General features: G+C 30.8%; 1 protein-coding gene across 1 annotated transcript; it reads right to left on the reverse strand.

Moving 5' to 3' along the window:
* Positions 1–266: 266 nt before the first annotated feature.
* LOC111394112 (transcription factor bHLH36-like) lies at positions 267–1,678 on the reverse strand. The gene is made up of 3 exons (XM_023019909.1): positions 1,292–1,678; positions 855–1,202; positions 267–587 (listed from the first exon to the last, which is right to left on the reverse strand). Exons 1-3 carry the CDS (start codon positions 1,613–1,615, stop codon positions 510–512), a joined length of 750 nt encoding a protein of 249 aa, XP_022875677.1. The 5' UTR covers positions 1,616–1,678; the 3' UTR covers positions 267–509.
* Between the last annotated feature and the right edge of the window lie 13,730 nt (positions 1,679–15,408).

A 15,408-nucleotide genomic window follows, 5' to 3' on the forward strand; every position in this document is an offset into this window, starting at 1 on the left:
AACACCCAAGAGCATGGAGACTAAAATTTCTTTCATTGGAACTTCAAAAACGAGAAACCTGAGTCAGACAATGTAGTAAAAAATAATAATATTATTATTGACAGTGTGGCTACATTCAAATAAGAGAGGAAGCTCCTTTCAATATATTAGGATTCTTCAATTAGAATAGCAGTGGATCCACATATCACCAACAAATAATGCTATATGTCACCCACTAATGTAGCAATAGCTAGTCAATAGAAAAAATAATTATTGTATGATATGACCACAAATTTATCAGAGTTTTTCTCATCCCCCTACAGTAGGGTTGCAAGCCAAGATACAAACAGAAAGTCAAATTGTGGAAGAAATTGAAATGCAATGATAAAGTATTGAGCAGCTTTAATGAAACTTGCTAAGAAAGATTGGAACTCCAACAGATAGTTTCCAAGTTTGTTGATCTTTATCTTTTCTACATAACACGTCTTGAAACAATACAAATTTTGAACTCAATCAAAGTCCAATTTCACTCAACAAAGGTTAATCACGTTAAACAGTCTCTTTTCCAGCGCCAATAGATCAATAAACGTGAGATCATCGGCCATGGCCTGCAAGAAGATGTAAACAGATCAATGAAAAAAAAGAAATCCCTCTTCTAACGTTTAAATATAACTCCTAAAATAGAATTTGAAGCGGAAATGAATCAAGAATGAATCAAGACAATCAATATTTGTTTTCGATCATAAAGGACCTACGGATAGTAGGCAACTACTTTAATAAAGCAAGCTTCAAAATTCCCAAAGATTAAAAGATTAAAATTGCTGCCCAGAGATATCATACAGAAGGAAACAACAAGAGCGTAAAATATATTGTACCTCAAACTGAATTCTGTGGAGGAACCTTCGATCATTTGTTCTTGTAGAAACACAGCTTACCACATTGAGCCTTCTCAAAACCAATTCCACAAGCACACTTGATAGAGGAACCAGTTCCCCTTTGGAGCTGGTGTTTATCAAAATCTCAAATCCCTCTCGGCAGGGACTCACTGTCACACAATTAGTTAACAAATTAATGTTCGAGTTTTCATCCTCGCCACAAAGGGAGCCTGAAGTATACAATTTCTTTTGCTTGTCTCTTCTCAAGCTCAGTTCTTTGATACTTTTCTGCATATCTTTTATGTAATTCACAGCCTCGAGCATGTGATCTGATACTGCACGCTTCCCCTACAAGATCATAAACGTGTTTGGTTAATAATATTATCGAGTGCTGCCGTTTGATTAGAGCATGTACTGTATATGATATATACATTCACCTTGATATATTCAAGAGGAAGAAGTGATCGAAGTGAAGCATAAAGCTTTTTCATTTCTTGCCTTCTTTGCTTTTCCAAATCTCTATGCAGAAGTTTCTTTTTCTTGTTTTCAGCACTAATCCCATCCAGCTCCTTTACTTGATTACCCGAAGAGGGTTTTCTTTGCCTCTTTTTTGAGCGTGTAGGAATTGGAAAATTATGATTGTCCATCGCAGGTAAATATTTATCGACAAGCAGATCTTCAAGAATTCCTGAGTCTTGTTCGAAAACTGAAGGGTCCTGAAACGACAGATCGTTGTATTGTTGAAAAGGAAACTCGCTCATGGTAAATTTTTAAAGGTTTTCTTGATGATTCCCTGTGATCTTTTCACATAAAAATGCAAGCCCTGCATACATACCTTTCTGTATTAAATAGATGAGGACCATTCTAGTTAAACCGCCAGAAAAAAAGTAATCATCAAATTAGGGTACAGTAACTGCATTTAATTAATTATGGGTACGATTTGACATAATTTATGTTTTTAATCAGTGGTGATTAAATTAATAAATGACAGCCTTAACCCAGAAAGCGGAATAAATTCAGACTTTGGTGGTGATTTATTTATGTCGGATATCTGAAAATGGAAAACCCAAGAAAAGTCATGTGTTTGCCCAAATGGGATCAACTTTTAAATATTATCTAGTTGATGAATACGACGGTTACTGTTAGAGTAATTGAGACATTAAAGATTAATTAGTATACAATAAGATGAACAGATGAAAATTTCCAACTTTCACAAGAAAGATAACAGTTACGTTTGATTAATTTAGTGACATAATTATGTAGGAGATCTTATTCACAAATAGCAGATGCAAATCTATATATATTTTTATGTCTTATTTCATGATTTCTTGAATACTTGATGAAGATCTTCTAGCCCCTTGTAGGTATGTATTTGAAAGATTAATTAAAGAAATCATATAGTTTATAAACAATTAGAAATGCACGAAATGACCCCATCATCTCCATTTTAGAAAAGATGTATTGCAACCATACTCATCTGCATCCAATACTGTGAAGGCCCTACTCTTTTAGAAAAAAATTATTGAAACCTTAGTCTTTCTTCTTCCCAAAATATTGAGGTTCAATCTTCATCAACAGTCTAGTTTTTGCAAAACAGAGTAGAATGGAGAACTCATCTCCCTACAGGCTAAAGCCGGCTTATGAACGAAAGCTCAGCCTCTGTTCTCGAGATTTTGATGATAAATATCTTCGCTTAAGAGAACTTAAAGAGGGTTTCTTATCTTGTCAAAACTTAAAGAGTATATATTCGTCAATTTTTATGGTATTTTCAAATTTTGTCTTGCGTTGGGAATTTATGTGGTTAAGAGGTTTGTAAATAAATTATTTAATGTTTATAGGAGATCTATCACCTGAACATAAATATAGTTTGTGAGTTTTTTCCTTCTATAATTCTCAAAATTTTGGTATTCCTCGAGGAATGCTCAATGATATTTATAGTTCATAGTCTTTAATAATGACCTAATTTTTATGACTTGCTTGTGTATAAACGAAGAACAAAACAAAACAAGAAAACAACGCATGGTATTGAATTAGCGTCAATGACTGAAATATAAGAAAATATTATTTTGTAGAACAAGGAGACCTGATTATGTAGGCTTCAAGAAGGGTACGAAAAACCAGGAACAAAAGATATCTATGATATGGTCTTATTTGAGACTGTAATAATTTGTAGCTTCCTTTAACATAAATCTTGAGTGAAGAATCCTCACTTGAAAAGATAAATTCCAAGATTTTTTAAATGTTTGAATTATCTTGCTTTGTAAATCTACAAATCCGCAATTTTGCTTGCAAATCTCCAAATCCACAATTTTCTTGCAATCCAATGGTTCCAATTCCAATCACAATGGAAAGGGTTATCCACAATCTAAGTGTCTTATTTTGTGAATTTTCATGCCAAAATAGTGATTTTAGGGCCTTTCTAATTTCGGCAATATTTTCCATACGAATTTCAACATTTCTCTTTGCATCACTCTCTCTCAAATGCTAGACAAAAAATTGGAGATTGTATGAGAGTTAAGGGTAGTAATAAGGAGTCGTAGATTTGAATTTCCAGTTTAAACTACTCCCTCCAATCCTTTTAATGTATTGTGGGTTAGGTCTCCTCACATGGAGATCCACGACCCATATTTTCCAACATCTTCCACTCACGTATGATGGGCTTCACTCCAACCACAAGTGGCAAAGAAGGTCATAACTTAAATCCTTCTCAAGATCTATCTCACAACAATTCATTGTAGTCACAATTGTATTCTATACCCTAAATGATTAAACACAATTGTTGGACCAGTGAATACAAATATAAATATTGATCAAAATAGTTTTCCTTTCCTACTTGAATTTTTACACTTTAAATCAGTTGCTTTTCTAGATATGTCCTATTAAACCGAATCAATCATAGTAATTGGTAACATGCTAAAGTAGCAATACTGGCAAAAAAAATTCAAGAAATAGTCAAAAGTTATAAGGGTATGTATGAGGTTATATAAACCTTAAGATCTTACACAATGAGAAAGCAGGGATCCATTCATTCATTTACCCATTGTTGGTCATAAAAGCAGATGTGGCATGAAACACATACTACGGTGTATTCTTCCTTTCTTAGGTGTATATCATATTCTTTATAGACAAATAACATCATACAGATCATAGTCCAGGTATTCCCCAATACCTAACTTGAGTTCTCCTTACGTTCAATCCTCTAGACAATCTCAAATCGAGAACTCGATCTAACATAAATAGGTTTAAGGGATAGCATATCCGTTTCGATTATTTACTATAATCTCATCTTGATATCTCATCAAGACGACCAGATCATATATACATTTTGATCACTTTGTCTCATCTCAGCATATCCCAAAATGTCTAAAGCGATTGTTCGTGTGAGTGAATCAATCTCAACCTAGTTGACATACTTTATACATGAATGCAAATCATTATTTCGTAATCTCAATATTAGATTACATATGAACTCAAACTTGTTCATCTATGGGCACGCAAAACTCAACCAAGAGTTTTCTAATACATTAAGTATCATATTTTACACAATTCTAGAGATTCAAATCTTCAAAGTATGATGATTGCATATCATCATTTGTGTAGATATATCACAAAGACAAATTCTTTGCTAATGTCTCTCATGAAAATACCATCAAGTGTTTGGTTTTGTTTTCAGCTGTCAAGATATATACTGCAAGATATGTTTTTTGCTACTCTGTAAAGCAAGATTGCACAAGCCTAATAACTATTTGTGCTCAATCAACTCTCATCATTAGTCGACATTTGCATATCTATTCCAATAATAAGTTATTCATTCGACAACAAATAAAATAATTGATAGCAGTTCCCTGGAGGTATCACAATATCCTTTCTAAGGATAACAATGATACGTACTGACTAGATCCATGGCATGAAAGATGTTAGGATAAGTATACATTATAGCATACTTCTAACTCATAATCGTACTAGATATGATTCTCTAGATATTTATTTGTGTACTTATGAATTCTTTGGACATAGATTAAGACTCATATGGTTGCCTTCCGATATAGGAGTATCAACAGTGTAGTAATTCCACAGTTAAAAATATTCTAGAGTCTTTATAATATATAGCTCTTATGACAGAGTAAGAATAGAATAATCTTTTTAACACAAAATGTACAGTTTGCTAAATACATGTCCTTCATCTCAAAGATTGAAGACAACCATTTCAAAATGGTCTGAAAATACATCATTCTCATGCTTAGCTATAATGTCATTGACATCAAAATTAGAACTACAACATACCATCATAGCTTTACATAAATACAATGACTTTCATCCACATGATGAAATTTCATACAAGATTTAAACCCTATTAAAACTCAAGTACCATAGTCCATATGATTGCATTATGCTACAAGTGTAATTATAAAATTACCTCAATACTATAAAAAACCTTCAACATGAAACCTACAAATTGATTCATGTAAATCTCTTCGATATCGCAATTGAGAATGAAAATATAATCTCTAAATCTATTGGTGTAATCTAAACTTAAACATACTGTTGTGGCTAACATCGGCATATAAAATTGAATCTCAATACAAAGAAAAAGGTTTATCTAACTCAATATACTCATATTGAGTGTAATTTCTCTCTAAAAAATAAACTTTATCTATCATAAACTCATTAGTCTTTCACTTAATTTTTGAGTACCTGAATGTTCTTAATAAATATAGTGTCCAAGCAAAACTTCCACAACATATCAAATTAGATCGGAATTCCACATTCCATATATACTTCCATCACCTTCCTTAAATTTCTTCACTAGTTTTCTGAATCAAGAATCATTGAAATTAAATAGCTCTTAGCTCTCACTTAGAACCAAGAACCATTGAAATTAGATAGTTTTTTAATAGCTTCCACTCTGATAGATAGCACCCACTCAGAAACAAATTACTCTCACTTAAATCAGAAGTTTAAACCAACTGTTATGCATTTAGAAACTGATTCATCAATACATATATTATCAATTTCAATAATATTTTCCAAAATTTTCTCCCTTACTGGGAAAAAATGTCAAATGTCATATCTTATAGCCCAAAATCCATCCAAAATCTCATTTAAGTATGTATCTCAGAGATACGTCTCATTCTTAATAGATTCATGTTCACAATCTTGTTATTAAGAACTTATAAAGTCTATTGTGAGTCTAGGATAACCCATACTTAGTTATCTATGTGTCCAAAGCTTTTATATATATGTTGCAGTTAACTAAACACGTAAATTGGACTATATTATCTCAGGCCTCATCACATTTGACAATATTTCATTCCTTCTATTCAATAGACCATATATTATTGGTGATTAAAGAATAATCATTCCAATAAAAGTTCTCCTTTCATTACCTTGATAACTGAACTCTCATGATAGAGATTCACGTTCTCAAATAGTTCTCAAAGTCTCCACTTTTGTAATCTATTTTTCTATTAAACTTCAAAAAAGTCTAAATCAATACAATATCTTCAACTTAAAAAATCAGAGGCGCAACTAAAATGAGTGAATTCATCTATAGATGTAACAAAAAATGAAGTTTCATCTCTATCTCTCTTAATCATGGCCCGCAAAGAAATTCAGATGATTTTACTCTATTAAATTTTAAATATTTCAATTTTGAATGGGTTTCTCAACTCAAAACTTTAAACCATTGTACGATTATTTAGAACCATAATAAATATCACCACTATAAGTACGAATAAAACTGCCACATATAAGTTCAAGTAAGAAACCAGTCTTAGAAGGATAACAACTAAGACAAGTTTAGTGGAGTCTTTGATACTATTTTAATATCAAATAAGAGTCAGTTTCTCCACTTTGCAATAGTAAGTTGCATGTATAAGTCATATAAGCCTCTACTCCATGTTCATTATTTGTAATATCTATTTTGTATCAGGTCAAAGACTTGACAATAAACAAAAGATACTTTTTAATCTCATATAAAGTGGGTTTCTAACTATTAAACACCTGAACTTTTATAATATTGGTCATCTACCAAAACCACTTCAATCCACTTAGTATCTAATATGTTCTTCTTGGTCATTTTTTCACTCTCCTCATCTATCCCACATTTGTTCTAGCTCATTTAATACTTAAGACCTGAAGTCTTACTATAACATTGCTATATAAGCATCTCCTCGAGACTTAACAGCATCAAGTCACATGTCTTTCAACTCACATAACAGGTAGTGTCAATAGAAAAAATTGACGCTTCTATTCAAAGTTTTCATCTATTGATAAGAGATTAGTTTGAACTTACTACTCATCTAAAACTAATGTGACCAACAAAAATGTTAACCATCAATTAAGTCACATTCGATAAAAAGATAATCTATAACAAAACTTAACAATTCAAATTCTTAAATAGTAGAATTTATCTTTTTCCATACTTGACAAAGTTCTGATCTTTTATTCTCTAGAGTAGCATTACCCACATCAAGTCTACTATTGCATGGCTGGTACTCTCTAAAGCATCATGTTCTTCTAGTACACTCAAAATCTTATCATGCCAAATATTATCTCATTTAGCTTATCATCTTTATTAAGACCAACAATTATGGATTTTGATGCTATGATCGATTAGATTTTAGAGTTATTTTTATTTCCAATCAATGCCCATTTATGTACATATACAATTTCGCGTTAATGGAAATTAACATATATGATAGTTCAACATTAGGCACAGAGTCTAAAGTTAACTATGTTCACAATCATCTTTCGCAATCCTATTATTTCATTTTCATAAACTTAATTTCATAACGTAAAATTTCATAAGTCCTAGGCGAGAATTACATTAATTTTTCCATCTTGAGAACTCCCACTTGGTGAATCGAATATTTTTAGGTGAGATTTTCTCTAAATCGTTCAATTATCGAACTATCACTCAACTAACAATCAATATGTCTAAATTAGATTCTCACTAATTCTACTAACCTTAGCATTCATAAAATTTACGAATTAATAGATATCATGTAATTCAATAAGATAATTCTATAATGTGCAATAAAAGTATAAACATGCACATTTATCCAATTATGAAATTACCATAATATCACAAATTAATTCTTCCATGAAATAATTTCAATTATAATCAAGAATAAAACTCACATGATTTAAGTTTTATTATACAAATTCTCAACCTCACTTCAATAGCTTTTGCAAAACAATCCCAACAAGTGGGTAGTGACACCAGAATTCTCATATTCTATTTATCACCAAAAAATTGTCCCAAAAATATTTGCATGTACCTTTAGGTCATGTTCTAGATTCATTTATTAATTTCAATAAGCACTTAACTTTTCAACTAGTTCCATAACATTTGTTTTCTAGCATTCCCATCTAAAGTGTGCATAGATTCAGTAACATCTGATCAAGCACAAAATTGAAAATAATTTACAATAGATCACACACTACCTAATCAAAGACCCACAAAACTCATTGACATATATAGACATGATGTTTTAAATACTTTTGAAAGATTTTTCATTTTCAAAAAATTTAGAATTTAATCATGTTAAAAAAATATTTTTAATGCTTTTGAGGAATTTATTTTAAACATTAAATAAAAAAAATATTTTTAATTATCTAAAAATAAATTTAATTATACTAAAAAATCAAGAATAATTCAGGAACCAATTTGCAATTTTTATAATTGACATCGGGTCTCGCAACACCCTCACATGCGGGATTAATATAAAAATTTTCTTATAAAGTAATAAGAAAAATGGTGGCTACATTAGTGCTGCCACTCCATCCTCAAAAATTTTGTCGATTAACCATCCTAACTAATTTTGACCTTCTGATTTAATCTATGTGATGGAATTTTAAAATCGATTTTTAAGGCCATGTTTGGAACATCAACAGAACTGTCCAAGAGTGAAAATGACAACAAATTCATGCAAAAAATTTCAAATTTTCGATCAATTTCCGAGAGATTGTAACTTATTCATTTCAAGGCCAAAATTAATGATCTTTATATAGTTGAAAAGGTACCTATCCAACCATACTAAATAGAAATCATAGAACACAGTGTAGAAGAAGTTATCATATGGTGAAATTTCGGATTTTATCAATTTTCATGCAAAAAATCAGATTTTCATCCTTATTTTGGGATGTCATCTTCTTCATTTCAAGACCAAAATTTTAATTTTTTATATTGTTGGAAAGCTCATTGAAATACCATTCTAACTGCATTAATGTTACTACATAATTATCAATGTAAATAAAGCAGTAAATTATCAAAAGATGCCATCAAAACCACATAAGGTTTGAAAAATTTACATATAAATTTTAAAACCCAATTAAATCATGTAATGGCATATTTGAGTATAAAATATTGGAAGGAATTCTACCTTAAGGCTATACCAATGTAATAATTCGTAACATTCTTTAAGATAAATTTCAGGTCAAGAATCCTTAAAAAGATGAATTCCAAGATCTTTTGAATGATTGAATCACATTGCTTTTCTAAATCTCCAAAACTACAATTTTCTTGCACTCAATCACAATGAAAGGGGATTATTATCTACAATCTAAGTGCCTTATTTTTTTGAGTTTTCACACTAAAATAGTGATTTTAGTGCCATTCCAATTTTGATGATATTTTCCATACGAATTTCACCATTTTCTTTTCATCATTATCTCTCTTAAATGTTAGACAAAAATTTGGAGATTGTATATAAGTTAAGGTGGTTATAAGGAGTTGTAGGTTTAATTTTAAGTTCAAAGCACTCTCACCAACCCTTTTAATGTCTTGTAGATCGGGTCACCTCACATGGACCACACACGACCCATATTTCCAATAGGGACATAAAGTAAATCATTTTGATTTGATGCATATAAGGAATTTGGCGAAATAGAGTTCTCATATTTTTAAATGCTAGGATCATATTGGAATCTAATTAAGACTTAGCATATGGCAGCCAATAATCTGATGATTAGGTTTATTTATTTTACACATTGTTTCAAGATGTTAAATTTCATTTAAATTTATTGCTTCATCTAAAAAGTTCTTCTTTTCCCCACCAATGTTAGATCAGGCGTGAAACTTGAAAATAAAATAGGGTCAGTGAATCCAAAGACAATCCCCTATGGATTCATGTATAGATCTAAAAATCATACCTAAGTTTTGATGGCATTTTATTTTAAAAACAAAACATATTGACTTGTGTTAGATTTCAAATTATTCAGATTTAACATGGTTTGTAAACATTTCACAAATAGTTGACATATAGTCTCCACACTAATGAAGAACACAAGGTCCATAAGAGCCATGTAGTATGATATGCACCTTAAAGGGTCGTTGATCAGTTTGTATGGTACCATAATAGATGTGATGGTCGAGTTGACGATATTTGTATTCAGATGACTGGTTCCTCCTCAACCACCACATGGACTATCCGGCTCTGGTACTATTGTTCTTTACGAGCCATTGTTGTCACAAAACTGCGATTTTGTTGCAAAAGTAATTTAGCAAAGATAATATGTTTGTTGTGCATATTGTCACTCTATACAAGTCACGGAATGTGTTATGTAATGACTTTCTATCATTCATCACATTAACGAAATTGCGACACTATTTGTTTGACGTAAAAAATACAAAATACTAACACAATATTTGTAGCCATAATGCCATTGCAATGTATATATGTCACGAAAAATTAAAAGGATGATGAGTCAGTTTATTGCAACGAATATTTCAATAAAGGTTTTACAAGAAATATGTTTATTGCGAATGTTAAATGACGGAATGTATTCTACGACAACTTTCAACCATTCATCGCATTAACAAAATCACGATACTACTTGTTTGATGCATAAAAATACAAAATAAAAACACAATATTTATAGGCATAGTGTTGTCGCAATGCATATATATCATGGAAAAAATAAGAAGGTAGCAAGACAGTTTGTCGCAACAATTATTCCAATAAAGTTTATCTAGTAAAAATATTTGTTGCGACTATCCTTTTAAAGATGTTGTTTTGCAACAACACATGCTCGTAGTAATATATCTTTAATATCAAGCAATGTTTGTCATGAAATATATGTTACAATGTGTTTGATATGTCCAATAATATGTTTTAATATATTCAAAATTTGTAGTATAAATTATTATGTAGCAAGTGGTGTTTGTAATTAAATTTATTACACAACATAGAGAGTTTATCGCTTTATCATTTTTGCAATGAAGTATAGTTGTTGCCAAATTCTTTCATGATTATTTGTATATGTCACATATTTTATTCTACAACATATAAAATTATTAAGCAAATTATCCTGTGACAATGATTATTTACTTATGTGTTAACTTGTGGTCGTAGTTAAATTTATTTCGAAACAAAAAAAAGTTTGTGCTTCAAAGATATACAATTGTCACATAATTTATTCTATCTTTATTTATGTATATTGGAGATTCTATTTCAAACATTTAATTTTCAATTTCCTTCATCGTAATAGAATTGTTAATATGGTTCACATTTATTTGAAAATGTAAGCCACTTCATTAAAAATAACTCGTGACTTTATGAAAGAATGCTTCAGTGTAAAATTATTAAAATATAAATGATATCAAAATAGATTTAAAAAAAATCATATTACTGTCAACCAAATATATACCAAGATAATATTACAAACTTGGTTATCTCCAAAATCAAAACAAATACAAATAAAGTATAATACGAGTAATTTCAAGGTCGAACTACTTAGGATGGTTCACCAAACTGGAAAAGTAGAAAATAGAACTAGAAATATTAAACCACAACTACAGAAGAGAAAAAGACCACATCACGAGAAGAAACCAGGTTTGTCATTTCTACTAAACAATAAATGAATGAATCACATTTCTGAAAACTTAGACCAATCCACATACTAGTAAAATTTCACATGAATTATGCTTATGAACTAAAAAACTAAGCTAAGTGCCCAAAAAAAAAATAAAAAATAAAATAAAATAAAAAAGGGAATCCATAACAAACTATCAAATCAAAATCTGGACCTTTGGGAAACTAAAAGTGATCTCAAATTGTCCATATTTGCATGGGTGCGCATAGAAAGCGAGGACAGAATTGACGTGTTGGAGATGAGATTCCGATAATGCAGCTTAAGTGACATGGATGAAATATTTCTGACTGAAAAAATTGATGAAAACTTTAGCAAAAAGTGTTAGTGTCTATAAAAAATGAATTCGGAGGAAAAATAAATAATAGTGGTGGAAAAATAAGAAAGAGGGAGAAAGAAGCTACAGGTACTAGACAGACATAATCCATAAGATCTTAATGAAAGCATACTAAGAATTATTTCTTCAAATAAAATTCAGTCCTTGATTTTTAACTACTCTACAAAGCAATTTTATCGTCTTCATTCAGGTCAATAATGTTAACTATTAACATAAAGTGACAAGACATTGATATTATTAAAACTAAGGACTGACCAAGTCTTATTCCCATTTAAATTAATTTGACTACATCAGACTTTGCTATTCTGCTGTAGACTAAATATCTAGTCTATATGAATGTCTAGTGTAAATCTTCTAATTATATTGAATGTTAAACAAGATCAACGACCATCACAATAAGCAATCAAATATATCTCATTAGTCGATATTCTAACTTTAAATGTCAATAACAAATTCTTATCAACTCTCGGTAGATGCATCGTCAGTACTTGAATCTACATAGGAAAGGAAAAACGTAGATAGTAATTAAAAATATAATAGAAAAACATTACATAAAAAAGAAAGAAAGAAAATATACATATAAAGAATGTTTTACTTACCAATATCACTATTAGCATTATCATCTTTACCATTTAGAGATTTCTCATCTTTACTGTAATATTCATTTAATGTATCATCTTCCTCTTCCTAAGTATCATGTATAACATTATTTTTATTTTTATTTATTGATTCCACATCTATATGTAGTGCTTCATTTTCAATAATTTCTGGATGAGCATCTCATCTATGGCATACTTGAGTGTCAAGAACTTTATGTTGTATTGGCAAGACAATTTCCAGTGATTCGTGTTCCTTAAATAATACCTACTCACTAGCACCATTTTCTTTTTCAGAAATGTCCCATATGGCTTTATGTTGCATCTTTCCACTACCTTCTATTGTGGACCCAATGCTAGCTCATCTATATAAAATACTTGTACTTGGATGCCAAATATATAGGAAACATCCATGTATCATTTGAGATTCACATTGATAGAAGTAAGATGGAAATCTATGATGGTGAGAAGAAAAGATGGATAAATGATGAAGCACGAACAAGATTTGAAAGTATATTAACCATTTATTCATCTTTATTGACATTTTTATATATATTCTACCTCAAGCCAATCTCTTCATTTTACATCAGTTTATATTGAGTCAATAACAATCTTCCCGACAAACTTTAAAATGGTGTCGCGTTAAGTCACTTATTGCAACAATGTTATGTCCACCATCATAATAAGTAACATTGCACTAATCATTGCATCAAAGAAAAAAGATATCCAGTTTTATGAGTGAAAGGCTACCCTACAAAAGATCCCAATGAGGATAGATATTGAAAAATGTTAGGAAAATGTGTAATTGGCAATCTGTGACTAAAGGACCTATTTGTCAAAATTGTAAAGTCAAGGACTAAATTGTACAGGTCAAATAGTTCAGGGACTAAAGTTGCAATTTAGTAAAGGTCATAGCATAGGTCTAGGGTAAAGTGGGATGCTTTGAAGATGCAAACAGCGCGTTGATGTCGCTGGAGTTTCGCCCTGACCTTGCTAGAGCCAAAATTGTAGAATTGACCTCGATGGAGTTTTACTGGTCTATCGCCTGAGCGAAGGTACGTCGCTTGAGTTTCGCCAGGACCTCGCTCGAGTGACTGTGTTATCTGGCCTTTGGTAATTTTAATGCCTCGCGAATTTTTAACGCTCTATATTACCAAATTCGACCTACTATATAAACAAAATGTCCGATTTTCTTACGGGACCTTTGGCAAACATTAAAACAACAATTCCTCTCAACTTCCAAAGGATCAAGAGCCAAAATAAATTCATGCTTTTCATCTTTGATTCTCATGGTTCTTTGAATAAAAACATCAACCCTCACAAAACCAAAACACCCTTTCATATCTCCATATAAACTTCCAGAAGATCATCTGTTTGAAGATCCGGGAAGGAAATTGCTTGAAGAGCTGGAGTGCTTGGTGATTCACAGGAGGTAGAAGATATTCAAAGCTGGGATTTTGGCGCAGATCTGCAAAATTCAGGATAAATGCGGTCGATACAGTAAGGAGGTCAGAATATTGTTAGAATCAATAATGTCTGACGTACTGTAAGTCAATATCTTCTATAGTGGATCTCTACTGGCTTGTGCTCGGAGTTTTTACCCAGTTGGATTTTCTCCTTCAACATTTTGTTGTGTTTTTTACTGCTTTCTGTTATTTATTTTTCAACCGGTAATTCAACTTAGGTAGATAAAGTATGTGAATGAATCTAGGCAATGCATAATTGATGTGACTTGTTGCATCAGTTAATTAATTGTTTTAATTCCGCATAAACACCTATTCACCCCCCTCTAGGTTGGTTGGGTCGAACTATTGCTTTTTCAAAAAAAAAAAATAAGGACTCAAAATGAATAAAAGCTAATTCATAATACAGAATATACGCAACAAATTTGATAATGAGAGAGAAGTCTACTATATGCGTGATTATGCCTTAAACAATTATTTTATGGAGTTAGACTCAATATGGAATATTAGTCTATTTGAATTTTAGACGTTGAAGCAAGTTATGTTTAAAAGTAGAAATATGCTATAGAAGTTAATTTACAAATCACCATTTAAAAAAAAAAGTGTTAGCAAATTAAAGTATTGCTGTCTCTTTAAAAATTTCAGTTTCTGCCCTTGGTTTTGAAAATTCATAACTCACTCGTTACTTAAATTTTTTGGAGAAAATCAATTCCTCAGGGGTGAGCTACTGAATAAAGTTGAAATCATGTCAATTTGATGTGTGTAGAATTATATATGGCACTTTAAGTAAGCTTCGTTAGGTTACCTTCCAACCCGAATTGCTGTGGGGATTTGAAAAATATTTTAATACCCTATATGCTGCCAACGAAAGCCAATTTTTGAATATGTCATATTATAAGGAGTTTTCTACTTTATACTAAAGTTTCACAAAGTTTTGAGGTTGATAGCCATGCATAAAAAAATTATTTTGACCATTACCGTTTAAGATAAAAATTAAAACAGCAACATTATTTTTTAAAGTTTTGCCAAAAATTTCACGTCAATAGTGATTTCTTGCATGGAAACCATTCTAAAAACATTTTTGAAATTGGTTTTTTTAGTGTTGAATTATTTTGTTTTAAAAAAAAAAAACTTGAATTAAATTTTTAAATAAATCTTTATACTTTCCACTAAAAGTATAGTCTATTATTAAGTTTACGATTAAAGTACATTTAATCTAGTGACGTTTTGATCCTGGCAGGTCGTGGCAATATAGCGTGGTATCAGAGCCAAATTTAGTCGAT

This window comes from Olea europaea, chromosome 1 (genome assembly GCF_002742605.1).
Source record: "Olea europaea var. sylvestris chromosome 1, O_europaea_v1, whole genome shotgun sequence".
Classification (NCBI taxonomy): Eukaryota; Viridiplantae; Streptophyta; class Magnoliopsida; order Lamiales; family Oleaceae; genus Olea; species Olea europaea.

Bases quoted from the DNA above. Each gene is read 5' to 3' on its own strand.
- LOC111394112 (XM_023019909.1), bottom strand. From the start codon at position 1,615: ATGAGCGAGTTTCCTTTTCAACAATACAACGATCTGTCGTTTCAGGAC. The intron at 1,203-1,291 runs GTGAATGTATAT...ATGATCTTGTAG, and splicing joins TTCCTCTTGAATATATCAAG to GGGAAGCGTGCAGTATCAGA. The intron at 588-854 runs GTACAATATATT...ATCTTCTTGCAG, and splicing joins TCCACAGAATTCAGTTTGAG to GCCATGGCCGATGATCTCAC.